This window comes from Sinohyriopsis cumingii, chromosome 7 (assembly GCF_028554795.1).
Source record: "Sinohyriopsis cumingii isolate HCF-2022 chromosome 7, ASM2855479v2, whole genome shotgun sequence".
Lineage (NCBI taxonomy): Eukaryota > Metazoa > Mollusca > Bivalvia > Unionida > Unionidae > Sinohyriopsis > Sinohyriopsis cumingii.
This window is the reverse complement of record NC_142967.1, coordinates 90,315,832-90,330,132: the sequence shown is the minus strand read 5'-3', so window position 1 is coordinate 90,330,132 and position 14,301 is coordinate 90,315,832. Positions and strand designations below refer to the sequence as shown.

Here is a 14,301-nt window from a genome sequence, read left to right as displayed (position 1 = left end):
TTGTAATTAGAAGTTCAGTCTCAATGACTGTGTGAATGAGCAGCTTACATGTAGTTTAATTTGATAAATTAACTAAATAAGTTTTTCCTCAAAATGTAATCTTTTCTATTCCATCAATTTGTTTTGCCTATTCTTGAAGAACTTTACTGTTATTATAGACACAGATGCCTTCACACAGATAGAATCATTCAATTATTGCATGTTATTTGTAGAGTAAAGGAATACTAAATGCAAAAACAAAACTTTGTTATTTTATTTTGATGTACTTACATTTACATTCATTTTTGCATTTTTAGAACTTTGCTTTTAATTGGCACCATAAAGCCATTATTGTGCTGACATTCCATTAAATGCATGTATGCATGCATGCATGCATACATACATACATACACACACACACACACACACACACACATACATACATACATAATACACACATAACTTTATTTAAGCTAAACACCAAATGAATTGTCCCATGCGAGTGCAGTATGTTGTGAGGCAACAATCTTGAGAGAGAGAGAGAGAGAATATCACAGGTGTTTTCAGGTAGCAAACTTACTTTTAGTGGGAACCATTTCAACAAAGGTCTTGTTATCAAAATGTACAATAAAAAATGTGTTTACTTCTTACAAAGTCTACAAAATGAAGTGAGTTCCTGCTAATATAAATCCAAGTTATATTAGTACACACATGGAATTCACGCAGATGAAATGGGCAAAGAAAAGAAACAAAGCAAGAATGGATCAAACTCAAATGTCCATACTTGGCATTTCAAAGTACTTGTGTTGGGGAAGGAGAAATTCCAAAATCAATGGAAAAACACTGTAAGCTACGATTTCACAGGCGACTGCCAAGTCATTTGCACAAAGCCAAACATAGGATTTGCCAGTGATATGTTAAGAATTTTTAAAAGGCAATAATCAATAGAATATTGATAAGTGTTGATTCATAAACAGGGATGTATTTTCACCTTTCATACTGTCTCATGATACCCTGAAGAATGCTCAGCATCAGGATCAAATGATTAGCAAAGCTGCACTGTTCTGCTTTGTGACTCTTTAGCACTGTCTCTTTGTCAATATTATTCACCATCTCAAACTGAAAAAATAAAGACCAGCAAAGCATTATGAGTTCCCTGTATTTCCTGGATTTTTTAGTTATTTTCAACAAAGAATTTAAAGATGCAATGAACAATTATTTGTCAACAAACACAAAATGACATCTTACCTTATTCATGAAGTATTTAAAAAAAGTCATTTTAAACAAAGCACAAAAACTGATGCAGATGAAATTAATAAAAATTATACTTTTAAAGTAGTCAACCTTTTCATAGTAATGAGGAATGAGAATGCCTTCTGTTTATTAACCCTAATAACATTTGCTTTAGTAAAACAACTTTCAGACCTCAAAACAATCACAATTTACAGCTTGTTAGCAGTTTACTGGTCCCCAGGACAATGATCCTAAAGTTTATTTCTACATGACTGAATTGATCCATTTTTTGGGGAAAATTACTTCACCAAATTAAATTAAAACCCTGACAGTATCAAATTTCAGTTATGCTACAAAGGGTAATTGCATGAATCCTGGGTCATTGGTACATTTGATCACGTTGATCAACATTCCAAGGAAGATAAGAGCAGCCCCAAGTTACTTGAGCAATCAAATTCACCATTTGTCCATTTGTTAGAGAAAAGATTCTTCTTCATGCCTGACAGGGGAGCTTGCAGAGGCAATAAGTTCAGCCCTTCAGTCATAGTGAGAATCACAACAGAAAATCTCAATAGCCTGAATGCTCTCAACTGTCGATGCATACAAGGGAAAGTGTCATGCTTTAATCGACTGGTGAAAGGACAAGGATATGACCCCTCTTCTACTAACTGTTCCTAAATTCATGCACGTTTTCTATGCTGCTTTGTGGAGAAGAAATTAGCCCCCACTAAATTCAAAGATTATTGTTCCATAATTTCTGAACTATTCAGACATCTTGGAAGAGAGGATATTGGTCACAACAGGGATATATCTGATCTGTTGTCCAATTCTAACCTGTGAAGACCTCATTCACTCACCTTGATACCCAAACAGAACCTCTCCTGTTTCAAGATGTGGCTGAATTCACCTCAGTGTGAGTGCCTGCCTCTGCCTTACTGAATTTATCTTGCAAGACGTGTTTCCTGACAGCCCTAGCTTCAGCATGCCCAGTGAGTGAATAGCATGCCTTGTTTGTGGACCCAAATTATCAATTTTGATTAGACTGTTCAGTTGTCCTACTGATGCAGTGAGGATTCATTTTTAAGAACTGGTTTTGCAGTCTATCAGCATTCAGATAACAGTCATTTGTCCCCTATCTTTGATCAATCCATCAAGAAAGGCAACAATGTAAGACTGGGTTCGCATAGTAAAGTGCTATCAGAAGTTCACAGAAAGCATCTGCAGGACTACTGCAATGACTCTTCCCGTCTGTAAAGGCAGGAAAGCAAGAAATAACCTTTCAGGCACTAGTGTTGTGATTCACACTGTTATTGAATATACAAATTCTGAGCTCTTTCAGGGTCAGGTACATCCCATGAAGATATCAGCCAATGAAATTCAAGCAATTTTGATAAGTCTCAATTTTAAACACAACATTTCATTCATTCCAAACACTGACTTATTGCTGACAGTATTGAGTAAAAATTTAAACTGAAGACAAGTGGCATATGGCTTAACAACTATTGACAGTAAGGGGATGTAATATATAGCAGTTTCAAACATTTACCTATATGATATTGAGATGGAAAAGATATTTTTTCCTCATTTTGGGATTGCTGGATTCCGGACCTAATGTTAATATGATTAGGTAATCTATCTGATGGAGATATGGTAAATTTTTTTATGGAATTCCCATGTCTGTAATCAGAAAGAAACCATACTTCTGTCTTTACAATAAATTTGTGTACCTGCTGAAAATAGTTATTTTAGATACAATAAATCTTTATTGGGGGCATGGAAGGATGTACCTACTTTTCTAGGTAGAAATAAACTTTAGGATCTTCAGAAACAGAAAAGTGTTTGCCCAAATTTTAAAACATTTTGTAATATTTTAAGAATTAAACAGTGGTCAGGTATGGGGTGACCCTTGTCCCAAACTTTGATAAGTTCTTTCCAGTGGAAAAAGTGCAAATTACTGCAGTTACCTCTGGTGACAAATTATCTTGCCCCTATTAATTATGAAAATGGCATGAATATAACTTCAAATATTTCACAGATGGAACAAATTCTAAGAAAATATTATACTAAAAGGTCAAAGATACAGCTCACTTGCTCAAGTTATGCAAATGCATGTATGCTTCGATTACACCAAATTTTAGCCATACCTTATCTCTGACTTGAGTTGCCAGTAGCTCGGCTTTACTGATGATACGAGGAACCATTAACAAAACCAGAACAGCATCATGGTCACCTGAAAGATATGGGTACTATCTACAGAGAAGCTACATTTGTACATGTGATATATAACATATGATATATATACATCCTCTATCTTTAGCAGGTCATCTACACACGCTGAACAAGTAGCAGTTGTCATCTGAAATGACTTTGATCTCTGACCTTTTGACCTTCAAATCACTCTTTCTTACTATAAATGCAAACTTCAGTCAAGGTATGTGGTCTATAACTGAACTTATTATTCATAACAACCTTTTTTATTATTTTAATCAGTGGTCATGACCTTTGATCTTTAGGCTTCTTTCTTACCCATCAAAAGCAAACTATCCAGAAATTGTGAAGGTATATTGTTGAGAATGGAAGCTTTTGTGTAAAAATGATTTTCCATTTTTCATCCAGAGACTTTGATCCCCAAATCAATAGGCTTCTTCCTTACTACATGTGCAAGCCGTCTAGTTAAGTTCTGGTCTGCGGTGTAGGCCCAAGTTCTTGTGTGAAAACCATTTTTCTTTACAGTGACCTTGACCTTTGATCTTTTGAGCCACAAATGAACAGGCATTTATCTACTTTAAGTACAAGCTATCCACAAAGTCTGATCCAGGTTTGTGATACAGAACTAATGTTCTTGTGCATAAGCCATTTTTCATCTTTCAGTCAAAGTAACCATGAATTTTACTTTATGACTCTAAAATCAATAGGTTTCTTCTTTACACCAGATGCTTTACAAGCACAAAGTTTGGTAAAGGTACATGGCATAAAACTAAAGTTATTTTGTGGAAACTAAAAAGGTAACATACTGACTTAAAGACAGACACCATAACTTTACAAGTTTCATCTTTCTGACAGGCATAGCATAAAGTGATCCTGATCTGCATGTGCATAACAACAGATCAAGATCTACACAGTGGTGACATCACATCCAATATAAGTAGGCAAAGACAGTATTAATGATGTCAGCCCCAAGAGCACACATTTGTCATTCCAAATGACTGGATTTTGTAGGATTTACCTCCCCTGTTGAGGAAAGTGTCTGGCATGAAGGACTGCAGCAGGGAGACATGGGTGTTGGCCTGTTGTACATCTAGCTTCCTCAACTCCATATCAATTGTCTGAAAGAGACATTTAGAGACATTCCATATACTTTTATTGTAAATACAAAAGAGAACAAACAGAAAAGAAAAACCAGGTTTTTAAAAATGCAAGATCTGACAAATAATCCCAAAGGTTTATTTGGTTAATAAGGATTTCTGGGTCTTTAACAAGTAATGTTCTTATGACAGAACAAGAGAAAGTTTGTGGAATAATCACATGAATAAGCAATCTTGAAATACCTTAGCATATGCTTTGGTCTCAGCAAACTTGGTCTTAAAATCAAACATCTCCATCTGTGGTGTCTCAGCCTTCTGTCCACTCTCTACTTCTCGACTACGTAGCTCCTTAACGGTTTCCTGTAGATAAAATTTGCCAATAGCTATTACAAACTAAATTATTTCACCTGTATACAGTTGCAAATTTGTCATGTTTCTTGTTTATGGAAAATGGATCTTTCTGCAAATTAGGCAGCTTCTATGGCTTCTGTCTGCCAAATAAATGGATCTGAGACAATCTTTACTTTAATCAACAGTAAATCACACATCAGTAGTTCAGTTCTGAAAACTCAACTGAGACCTGCTACACAATGATGCCATGCCACTTCAGATGATTTCTTCAACAAAATCTGCCTTATAGTTGAAATTTCATTTTAAAATTACAAGAAAATCCATCATAACGAGCTTGTGCTATGATATACATCACAATATTTGTCTGCAATATGATATGATATATATTTATATATGATGATTATACATTACTTCAGTCAAATTATTTGTACAAAATATTATTTCTGTTGTGCCTTTATTCATAATTTAAATGATCTAATAAAAGTTTCGGGGACTCGAATTAACTATAACATTTCTGAAAATGCAATGCTAGTATCATGTAATAACAGGATGTGTAAACAGAATCATTATTATGATTCATAAATACAATAATATACTGTGCTACCCCTAATAATTACAATTTACATACCTGCAGATGGGCAACCAGCTCTCGGAACTTTGCAATGGTGGCCTCATAATCAGCTACCGATTCCATTGTGGCCTCTAGTTTCCTCACAGCCTAAAATGTCATGTATTCAGGTAAATTTGGTGGCACCTGTATTACTATATCTCCTATGAGCTCCTACTCTAAAATAAACAGGTGATGTCAATCACTTCTGGCCTAAATTTTAACCAACGTAAGTTACAAGTTTAACGTACACTAGTACAACTTGACCTTTCTATTGAAAACTGGGTAACATTTAGTTTTCTGTGGGTTGAGGTAACAAGCACGTTTCCTAAGTTAAAGAAAGCGCTGCTATTCTTAACTTCCCTGAGAACAGCATAAAGGATATTACTGAGTGTTGACAATATATTAAGTTTATGAAACAAGTTAAATATTATTGTTGCAATTTAATGACAAAACGTTCAATTCTGATGAAAATGTCTGGACGATTCTACTTTACTCATGAATGCAAAATTTTTATTTTACTCAATGACATTGCTATTAAAAATTGTAAGGTGTTATATTACAATGTACCGTAAAACTTTTATAGCATGTGAATATTACAGGATAAAAAGAATTACGTATTTCTATTTTGAACATGCCCATCTGATTGGGTTTCTATTTCATATATAGTATAATTAATATTTAACATGAATATTTCATGTGATGCGTAATTTCAATGGATAAAATGCCAACATGCATGATCAGCTGTTAACATTTGTGAATAAACACTTTGATGAACTAAGATCATCGCATGATTATCCAACTAAAATCAACGCAATGAAAATTGCAGTCATTATATTTGCTGCGAGGATGGCATGTAAAATTTTACCAAGCAAGATAAAATCGGGACACAGGGTAAGTTTCAGACAGCCAAGTAAGTCTCAATGCAGACTCCTAAGACTTTCCATTTATTGTATTTTGAATAGATCATTCTTAGATGAATGATTACAATGCATTGTTCATGTTCGTATGTTTCATGATATGGTGGGAGAAAAAGCATGCAAGGTGAGGAGAATGTGTTTGAAGTAGCCAGGTCAATTAAAGATTAAAAAAAAATCAGCATAAAATCTACTTTTGTGCTTAAATAAAGAATTAAATAATTTTTCATTTTGATGCATATATTTCCTTCTAATTTTCCAAACTGCAAATTTGAAGATTGTCAATGTGGCTCTGATTTCTCATTCAAGAAAATTAATATTTGTAAGGGCCTGTGGAATTCTTTTGATGCTTTGAGTATGTTCTTTGTAAGAGCCTGTGGAATTCTTTTGATACTATGAGAATGATATGACCTGTGACAATATTTTTGAATATTTTACATCTTAGTGTGTGCATATTTTTGATGGAATCACTTGTATTGCGGATTCATTGTATATGATGAGATTCTTGGGTGAGTACACAGTGTTGATACTCTATTCATGCTATACATTAGACATGTATATATAAATAGTATTCACATATATGTACCAATTCATGGTTCTCTAAATAAAGTAAACTATTATATATGCCTTCTCTGTTTTCACTACAGGTGTATTTATCATTTAAGATGCATCAATTTAAGATGGTAACTATGCTGATGAAACATGTATTTTACTGCCCACATTTATTACCTCCCCCACTGCAAATTTCTGAGGTACATGCATCATTTTCTTCAGCTAACTGACCTGGTTGCTTATAACATGGTTCGGTCTATAACACAGTCAGGTTCTATGGCTCCCAACTACCATGTTATAGCAGGGTCACATTGTAATAATATTCAGCCAAGTTACTGCTGAATTGTTGATGATGGTGACTGCAGTGAAAACTGATACCTATGTCTCCCCATGCAATGGATTACCAATAAAACATATGTTTGTAAAGCCAGTCTATTAGTGCCAGTCTATTAGTGCCAGTCTATTAATGCCAGGTTCTTCCTACCTCTAAGGTTTTGGCATTTGCCAGATCCACTTCTTCTCTCAACTCCAGTTCAGTCTCACGAGCATTCTCCTGCAGTTCCTCATTCATCTCATTCATTGCTTCCTTAAGTCAAAACAAGACTCAGTGTAAATAAGACAGTCATTGCTTCCTTAAGTCAAAACAAGACTCAGTGTAAGTAAGATATTAATTGCTTCCTTAAGTCAAAACAAGACTCAGTGTAAATAAGACATTCATTGCTTCCTTAAGTCAAAACAAGACTCAGTGTAAATAAGATATTAATTGCTTCCTTAAGTCAAAACAAGACTCAGTGTAAATAAGACAGTCATTGCTTCCTTAAGTCAAAACAAGACTCAGTGTAAACAAGACATTCATTGCTTCCTTAAGTCAAAACAAGACTCAGTGTAAATAAGACAGTCATTGCTTCCTTAAGTCAAAACAAGACTCAGTGTAAATAAGATATTAATTGCTTCCTTAAGTCAAAACAAGACTCAGTGTAAATAAGACATGCATTGCTTCCTTAAGTCAAAACAAGGCTCAGTGTAAATAAGACATTCACAGCTTCCTTAAGTCAAAACAGGGACTCAATGTAAATAGGATTGCTCTATGACTGACTTTTTCTGTTATTTGACTCAGCTGTCAGTTAACAATAAAGTAACGCATGTTCCAAAGGCATACAATCAAATTGCCCAGATAGATGTGAATGTTTATCTAGATTCATAGTGCTGGGGATGGTCAAGCCACTGGAAAATAATCCAGTGGGTTATGCACACTGCACAATGAACTATAACATACACAATGTTAACTTCATCATTTAACACCCAATTTTCATGCGATTTTTATGACATCTAAATTTTTACTAAATTTGTTAGTTAAGGAAAAGTTTCGTACATGTACATGGGAATTGTTGGAAGTTAATGGGTTAATGAATATACTCATTCATAAGTCACATTGCAAACAACATAGTCTCTGGTCTGGTGTTAACTGATGCACTGGCAGAACAGGTCTATGCAGTTTTACTTCTATTGATTACTACTAACAAACTAAACAAACCCAGATCTGCCAGTGCATTATAAAATTACTGATCTGGGTCTGTGCAATTTGCAGTTGGACTTGACTTATAAGCAAGTAATATATGGTACACTGTTGCAAATATCCATGTAAACAACTCCTCGTAAACTCATTTTCTACAGTAAAGCCACCATTAATATCCTAACATTCTCACACTAAGAATTCCAAATTTTTCATTTGTTATATCTCACCAAATCTGCTTTTTCTTCCTCAATTTCATGTATCTTTTCCTCCAGCTGTAAGTTTCTCTCGGTTAGGGATTCAACCATCTGCTCTGCACCAAGAGCAGCATCAACCTGATAATAAATAATGATAATAATAATAATAATAATAACAACAACAATAATAATAATAATAATAAAAATGATGATGATGATGATGATGATGATGATGATGATGATGATAATAATAATAATAATAATATAAATCAACATCATCACATCATGGCTGTATTTTACTGCTGTATAAAGTACTGGATATGTTTAAATAAGCATAAAAGAGATAAACCACAATATCAATTGATATACCATCATCCAGTGATGATCATGTGAGACTCTGATGAAATAATGAAACTCTGACACAAGATTTGTACTTCAATGAAATATCATATTTCGTTTCAACTCTGCAATGGGCAATCATGAATGCTCCAAATCAAAAAGCTTCTTCCTTACTGTAACTACAATACATTCACAAAGTCTGGTCCAGGTCTGTGATATATAACTAATATTATTGTGTGGAAATCTTTCTCTTCTTTCAGCTACAGTGACCTTGGCCTCTGGCTTCAAAATTAATGGTCTTCTTTCTTAGTCAAATTGCAAGCCCTCCACAAAGTTTGGTCTGAATATGTGATGTAGAACTAATGTTACTGTACAAAAAGCATTTTTATTCTTTCCGTCACAGAGATATTGACCATCAAACTTTTGACCCAAAGTCAATAGGGTTCTTCATTACCCAAAATGAAAACCATTTACAAGGTTTGGTAACTGTAGATGGTAGAGAACTTAAATTATTATGCAATAGCCATTTTGCTTCTTTTAGTCACCTCTAATCGTTTGATACTAAAATTGATATGGTTCTACTTTAACCAAAGTGCAAGCCATTCCAAAAGTTTGGTAATTTGTAGATCGAGAATTTGAGGTATTATGCAGAAACCACTTTTCTTCTTTTTGTAACAGTAACCATGACTTTCTGAGCCTGAAATCAACAGGACCTCTGCCTTACCCCCAACTGCAAGCCATCCATAAAATGTGGTAACTGTAGATGGTTGACAACTCAAGTTTTTGTGCAAAAAAACATTTTTTCTTTCTTTCAGTGATGTTGACCTTTGACACTTAAGTTACTAAGATCTCTTTCCTACCCTAATTGCATGCCATCCATAAATCTGATAACTGTACATGGTGGACAATGAGAGTCATTATGCTGAAACAAATCTGTTAAGAGACATAATATTGTCATACACTTTGCCTTATGGTGGGCACACAAAAAGAAAAGACACATACCTTGATTCATATTTGAAAAACATTGTTTATATTTAACACTTATTTTTATACAAAAATATTTAATCCCTAGAAATGTAAAATGTTATTGATTTGCAAGATAAAACAGAAAAAAGACAGAAATGTTTGAAAATGCAGGATAGATTTTTTGGACAGGGTCCTCTGGTGGCACTGCCTACCAAATTTAGGGAAAGTAACTGATCTTGAGTCCCATTGGGCCAAAAACTCACTGCATCAACATTTATATCAAAAACAGATTTATTAATTCAGTACCGCATACCAGACCCTATCCATTATCTCATGCAAAGCTTTATTCATTCTATCTCCGATTTGACCTTACCTGTTCTTTCAGCTCTATCATCTCAGCCTGCAGGGCCTCCACTTCACTTTGAAGTCTCTCTTTGTCCTTTTTCAACAGAGAAGTTTCGGAGGTCAGTTTCTCCAGCTGCTTAGTCAACTGCTGCTTGTCATGTTTGTCCTGATTTGCTAGGTCTCTCATTCTATAAATAAACAACATTGTATCAGATTTCATACTGTCCTGAAGATATACCAACAATGACTTTTTCTACCTTTTCTATAATTAATTTAACATCAATGTAACAAAGTTCTAACGTGAAGTCACTAATGAAAGTATGGCTGGATTGAAGTTTAATATGACTGCCTGAGAAAACAAATTCAAACATACTTCAAATGTGTTTACATATCAAACCAATGTAATCAAATCAGGTGCCTACTGAATAATTAAAATCAGTTCCTGTACAATATGAATCAGGCAAAGACTTCTGCTGATTAGTATAAATTTCTTCTCTGTATGGGTAACTGTCCATCGTGACCATGATCCCTACTGAGATTGTGTGATAAAGAAAGTCTAATGGATAAATGCAGTCAAGATCTAATCCCCCCAAAAAACTCTGTATTCCTATGCGTTCCCCTCCCCACTCAATGAAGTTTTACAAACAGTCATACTGTCTGGTACATAGACATTTGGATCTGTGGCATTTCAATGGAAAAAAAAAAGGATTGACAATAGACAGCCAATTGAACAACCATGCTTTTGAGACACAGAGAGGGAGTCTACAAAATTCTTCTTAAACTGAATTAACACATTTTCAGGAATGATGACTGTTTTACCTAGATCACAATAAACTTTTATAATGCCATAAAGAATGAAATGATTTTGCCACATAGACAATTAAAGCAACTCCGTTATTGTGATTCCTTTGAATGATGAAAATGATAGTTGAAAATTCTGGCCATGATTTTCCTCAACTTATTTGACACACTTTCTGCTTAAATTTTAGACACTTAATCAACATCTTTAATTTACCACTTGTTTCACAGCAAAGTTATAATGTGAGACAATGATTTTTCATCAAACCAACAGCATTTCCCTATAACACTGCATGGACAAGTCTGAAAGTAAATGTTAACTAGAACAATTCTGACCAAAAACTCTAAGAAGCAGTGCTGTGGCCTCAGGGGGGAAAATTATCTGAAGTGGTGATTCAAAATCTGAAGAAACAAACTCACCACTGAATTATATTAATCTAGATACAATAAGTTATTAAGAACAATGTTAGAAAAGAAACAAATCATTACCATCAGGCGTCAAATGTTGCTAAAAATCACCATTTTGTTTTATGCATGGGGTAATTGAGCTCATGGGGGCTTCGATTCCTTTCAGTCTGATATCCCCCTTGATCTTAATCACTTATAAGTTGGATCCAACAGCAAACCATATAAACCCAGATCTGCCATCATATTATGCACCAAAAGATCTGGGTCTATGTTGTCTGTTCTATCAAATAGTTCCAACAAACTGAATCAACCCAGATCTGGCATAGCATAATGCACTGGCAGATCTGGGTCTGTGCAATTTACAGTTTGACCTAATATGTGTGTGTGTCTCTTTTGTTTTAATTTGTAGATCCCTAACATGAGAATTATTGTTAAAAATTATTATCAAACAAAAAGGAAAATAAATCACTGATGATTACACTGATACATGCACACAGTCTATTCTAGGATGCATGACTGCAGCATTCTCACTAATTTCTAAACAATCACAACCAAAAAGATAGATCATCTGAATGCTTGCAAATCATATTTTAAAATTCTACCTTATTTACTATCTTAAAAATCCATCTTATATTTCGAAAAGTCCCCCTTTTTAAAATGAAGGGGACGATCCCCCCCATTTGAAATTTTTAATTCAACAATATTAAAGAAATTTTAAAAGATGTGCATGCATATGAAAAAAGTATTGTTTACTTGACTAGTGCTTCCTTCAATCTTTCATTTTGTTGTTCTAACTGCTTGACCTGATAGTCAGATGCAACTCCATCTGTACCTGAAATGAGAATTTTTTTTATTCATAAATAAAAACTTGCATGCAACATGGATCACCATAACCTACTTAGATGTGCAAAGAATGTCAATGTGACCACCAATTAACATAACATGGCAAGTACATTCTATAAAACCTCGGGTCAACTACTTTCAAATTTAATCAATTATATTTCTTTCACAAACTTTGATTACAATTATTTAGTTTTGGGCAGTGTAACTAAGTAACAATTAATGTTTGGAATGAAATCAATTTCTTTTTCATCCCTTCTGATTAGATTTTTTTGGGTAAAAACGCTTGCATGATTTTGTTGTTGTTGTTGTTGTTCTAGGGTTTAACGCCATTTTTCAGCACAAGATAGGCTATACATGGCGACCAGTATAACTGGTGGAGGAAGAACCCTGGAAAACCCAGGGAAGAACCACCGACCCACGAGAAGCATGATTTTGTATTATGCACTTTAAATGTGATATCAATCTACATCTTCATAACTTGAAAGTAGAGAATTAGTATAAAATTAAAAATTCCAAGTTTTATGACATGCATGGTAATTATTAAATTTTTAAATAATTTAAAATCAATATCAGTTGTAAGAAAATTCTCATGTCACCATTTTGTAGATGTTATTTTGTGGGCTTAGCTCCATTATTCAGCGTACGATAGGCTATACATTGCAGCCAGTATTACTGGTGGAGGAAGAACCCAGAAAAACCCTGGGAAGAACCACCAATCCATTCTAGCTACTGTCAACATTTCTCATATACCCATACTGGCTGAGCCTGAGTATTGAACTGTGTGAACAGAGGTGATACGGCATTGATTGATAAAGGTGAGTGCTTTAAACCACCCAGCCAACTGGGACCCCTTCATGAAGATCTAACCATGTTTTATATTCACTACAGGGTATTTTAATGTTTTTACTGCAGCTGATTAAATTATAATTACTTGTAATCAGAATGTATCTAAATCACAATTACTTGCAATTACCTAGGAAATTAGTTATCAATTACAGATAATTAGAATTACTGATAACCAGTAACTCAAAATATGGGTTCTATGACTGAGCTACTAGGAATGTAACATGGTGATTAACTTATCTTTAGATTGAATGTATTTAAAAGCAACTTAAAGAACAACCATGTTACAAACATTTGCAACAAAACTCAGCTGCTTGAAAAAAAATATTTCAGGACACCCTCCTTTTATATTATGACCATCTAGTGTAGTGGCCAACATACATAAAGATTCTGAGAAACCTTTACCTATAGTACAACAAACAGTATACTGTATCGTATTGTAACTAGGTGTGACAACTCTGAAAATTGATGCTGAAGTTGCTAACTCCCAAGCCAATGTGCTTTCTTTTAATGGTTTGAAAAACCATTTACAGAACCTAAAACAATAAAGACTGACGTTTTTAAGTACCCTAAATTAATTCTGACCTTTAATAAATTTGTCGAACTAGAACAGGATATAATGAGCTTTTGTTTCATCTGTTAATGGTGAGACAACAGTGTTGCTGTTTTGATGGTAGTGACAGTTACAACTGTGTTAAGGTTTACCAATGGTGTTTTTGACAGTCAAATATCTTTGACATTAGTTTTGGTACTGCACTTAAACTTTTCAGTATTAACATATGTTTATGGTTTTGTTGTATGGGGTTTAATGCCATTTTCTCAGTGCAAGAAAGGCTATATATGGCAGCCAGCATAAAGTCAGATTCGCTTACTGCTTGATCAGCATCATTGTCATTTGTCTTGTAGAACTTAATTTTCACTGACAATAATCAGCTTTTGTCATCCTCAGAAAGTTACAAGCAGGGGCATCATGATGAAAACCAAAGCTGAAATCAAACAGGACTTGTTACCAAAACCTCCTGAAATGAAGTTTTGTTGCCTCCAATTCCAATGACCAAGAAACAATCTCAGTGACAGACAAAACAAAAGAGATTGATGTATTTTC

At 34.2% G+C, this 14,301-nt stretch overlaps 1 protein-coding gene across 4 annotated transcripts in view; it reads right to left on the bottom strand.

Moving 5' to 3' along the window:
* Positions 1-14,301, bottom strand: part of LOC149795689 (dynactin subunit 1-like) — a 128,595-nt gene that overhangs the window by 71,698 nt on the left and 42,596 nt on the right. For all 4 annotated transcript variants that reach the window (XM_089965559.1, XM_089965562.1, XM_089965561.1 and 1 more), the window contains 9 exons: positions 12,264-12,342; positions 10,333-10,492; positions 8,688-8,792; positions 7,429-7,530; positions 5,497-5,586; positions 4,761-4,877; positions 4,439-4,538; positions 3,357-3,442; positions 971-1,098 (listed from right to left, as the gene is read on the bottom strand). In XM_089965559.1, coding sequence (XP_089821685.1) covers positions 971-1,098; positions 3,357-3,442; positions 4,439-4,538; positions 4,761-4,877; positions 5,497-5,586; positions 7,429-7,530; positions 8,688-8,792; positions 10,333-10,492; positions 12,264-12,342 — 967 coding nt within the window. The remainder of the gene's footprint in view (positions 1-970; positions 1,099-3,356; positions 3,443-4,438; positions 4,539-4,760; positions 4,878-5,496; positions 5,587-7,428; positions 7,531-8,687; positions 8,793-10,332; positions 10,493-12,263; positions 12,343-14,301) is intronic.